The 3,091-nt window shown below is 53.2% G+C and overlaps 1 protein-coding gene across 1 annotated transcript in view; it reads right to left on the bottom strand.

The window, feature by feature from the left end:
• C1QBP (complement component 1, q subcomponent binding protein) overlaps positions 1-3,039 on the bottom strand; it is a gene marked incomplete at its 5' end in the record, with an annotated part of 4,661 nt that extends 1,622 nt beyond the window's left edge. Inside the window, 4 exons of the mRNA XM_009319323.1 lie at positions 170-292; positions 1,167-1,262; positions 2,315-2,402; positions 2,882-3,039. Of these exons, the coding sequence (XP_009317598.1) occupies positions 170-292; positions 1,167-1,262; positions 2,315-2,402; positions 2,882-3,039 (465 nt within the window). The remainder of the gene's footprint in view (positions 1-169; positions 293-1,166; positions 1,263-2,314; positions 2,403-2,881) is intronic.
• Between the last annotated feature and the right edge of the window lie 52 nt (positions 3,040-3,091).

Here is a 3,091-nt window from a genome sequence, read left to right as displayed (position 1 = left end):
TCGCTTTGCAGCAGAACCGCCATCTCATGACAAGCTGGGGCAGAGCGGGGCAATGCCCCGCCTCAGACGTGCGGGACAGGACTCATTCATAATTCAGGAGCGAACGGACGGCCGGGTGAGACAGGCTGAAGCGCCTTCCGCAGCCTGCGACCGCGGTAGCAGCACTTACCCAGTCAAGGGAATCCGTGTTGAGGGTGTAGTTGGTGTCCTTCCAATCCGATTCTCCAGTGGGCTGAAAACTGACCTCCCGAATTGTGAAAATATCACTTTCTTCCTCTCCCTCGTGTCCAACCTGAAAGGGGAAATGAGATGGAAGACAGACAATTAGCTCTAATTACTGGACACCTTCAGCCGTCTCATCCCGAAGCTAGGAATATTACACTGCAGGCAAAACCCCAGACCGGTGCTAAAGCTGTGCCTCTCCCCTCCCAACGTGTGCCTGTGAAGACAAGCACAGACATGCACGAGACTGCAGGAAATCCCCTCAGAGGTCCCTCCGCCAGATCATGCCGCCAGAAGCAGCCTGATGGAAATCAGCAGCCTGATTTTTACAAAGATGCAAAAACCTCTTCTGTGTGGTTCTAAACCTGTCTTCCCACGTCTGTCTAACATTTGTCAGCTAGGACTGGCTGCACAAATGATCTGTCAAGGTTTACAAAATAAACCACAAAGACGAGTGTGCACCAAAGCTCTCAATTTTAAACCCCCCCCCCCCTTTTTTTTTAATCCCTACTTCTCTTTGTGACACCTCACAACAATGAGATTTGCAAGTTCCTGACACACTGTACTAAATCTATCTTGTTTTGGCCGTTCTGTTTACCCCTCTCAAGCTGCCATGCTGTTCAAGTTCAGCCACGCCTCCCTTCTCTAATGCAATTCAATAAACAAGCAGCTGATCAGAAACACCAGGTCAGGATGCGAGGAATGCAATGGAACATCTCCTCCCCAGAGAGTGTTCCTGCAAACGCAAAGCCTTTTTCTTGTGTGTTAAAAAAAAAAAAGAGGTAAGAGGAGACTGCATTTTCTGCAGATCCAGGAAACCAACAGCCTATGAAGAGCAGTTAGATTCAACAGCGGCACAATTACGCTACAGTCAAGCAGGAAACGCACGGTGAGTCACAGCCCGGAGTTGGCTACGGCTGACACACGACCGGTTTATTACCCACCTCGTCTTCGGGATAATGGCAGTCAAGAACGAGGGTCTGTTTTGTATCATCTTTTATTACTTCCACAACAAAGTTTGGAGTTGATGTAAGATCAGGCTAAACAGGAGGAAAGTTGCATCAGCACTGGAGTCTGAACAGGAGCCAAAGCGATGGCAGTACAGCCCACCAGCACAGCCCGTCCAGCGCAGGCTGCTCCCTGCCACCCTCTTTCTGGAGTCTCTGACCTGGCCGGGGCAACCCGAGCCTCCCCCGGCCTCGCCAATGGCCCTGCAGCCCCTGCTCTGCGGCTGGGCACACGGGTAAAACGGCACCTGGGAGCATCTGCCACCCCCTGACAACCCAGAGAGCCTGCGGCTCACCTGGACGGGTCCCCCCGAAGTGAGAGGAACTGGGAACTGACTCACACTGTTTCGACAGCAGGAGCTGCTCGTGTCTGCCCTCCTTCACGGAAGAAACGTGGCAGGGCACAGAGACTGCCAAACTCCCGTACACGTGCACAGAACCAGCGCACGGCGCCTCCCCAGCCGATACAGGCGCGCCCGGGAAGGGAAGCAACGCACAAATGTCCCCGGTATTGTCCCACCCAGCTGAGTGCAACGCGCTGGAATAAACGCTGCCATGCAGAAAGTGCAAGTTAACTGCCACAAACGGAGCAGCGGCGTTCCCGTCTCGTTCAGCATCAGTGTCACTGCCGATGAAGCCATCTGCCTCAAATCACACTGCTCAGTTACAGTTTTTACCGGTATTTTTACTAGCGGTCTTACTAAACAGGAGCGAGACACTTCTGACCAACAAAACCCCGCAAGCGAAGTCACGTGAATAGCTTTGTGTCTCGTTGACAACCAGCACCGTGAGTTGCGCTGGCCAAGTACCAAAGGCAGCATTTATTGCAGGGGGTTGCAAAGGCAGGAGATATCCGAGTTCCTCTCATTTCTCCTCGTGGAGCCCTCTCACCCTGCTCTGCCTTTCTGCTGCAGAGAGGAGGGTCACGGCCAAGCGACAGCCAACCCGGAAAAATCTGCATTTTGTGACTTAATGCTCCCAAATATCAAGTGAGAGGGGGGAAAAAAACCCCTTAACGCTCCCAGGCAAGGTTCTAACTTCCCTCCGTGGACCCATCAGTAAAGTGCCCATCAAGACCAAGTTACCTCCTGCTCATCAGGTTTCTGTTCTTCTTGCGTTTCGTCATCAGCCGAGGGTGGAATGCTGTTATTGATGTTGAACGTGACCGTTATCCTTCAAAAGAAACAGACGCAGTTACTTTGAACACACCCAAAAACTACCCATCAAAATTTCTTCTCTTCGAAGCTTTCTGCAGTGGGGACAGCGTTGCCGGTGTTGAATTCGCACGCCGTGAGCAAAGCCAGGTACTGCAGTTGGAGTTTAAGAGGCACACCGGCGTGAAGCTGGCCTCCTCCGACTGCTCTCGCGAACAAGCGTTTTTCAAGTTTTACCGGAGGGGACTATTATTTTTAACGCACAAAGGGCGCACGAAACTTTGTGACACAGAACAGAGTAGCAAACTCGTGTTTAAAAAAAAAAAAAAAAGGTGCCTTTGACCCCAGGTGGTGAAAGAAAAAAGAGCCCCTGCGGCGTCCGGTTTGCGCGGGCTGGACAGACAGCAGCAAAAGTAACAGGAGCACAGGGAGGAATCTGGTTACCACCATCTCCCGGCCCCCTCGGCCCAGGGGCTGGCCCAGAGGAACCCTCCTTACCTCTCGCCGGCCACCTTCCGCACCAGCTTGGCCTCCGTGCCGTGGACTTCCAGCTCCCACCCCCCGGAGACCTTGGGCAGAGATTTGTGTTTCTGGATCTTTTTCTCCTCTTTGATCTCATCCGTCAGGAACTGCGGGAAGGCTTTGGCGCCTGGGGGGGGGGGGAAGGGGGATGTTAAGGAAAGGCCCCCGCGCCCAGAGCGGGCAGGA

This window comes from Pygoscelis adeliae, unplaced genomic scaffold (assembly GCF_000699105.1).
Source record: "Pygoscelis adeliae isolate BGI_AS28 unplaced genomic scaffold, ASM69910v1 Scaffold282, whole genome shotgun sequence".
Taxonomy (NCBI): domain Eukaryota; kingdom Metazoa; phylum Chordata; class Aves; order Sphenisciformes; family Spheniscidae; genus Pygoscelis; species Pygoscelis adeliae.
Note: the sequence above shows the minus strand (reverse complement) of the source record. Positions and strands in the feature narration are given on the sequence as shown.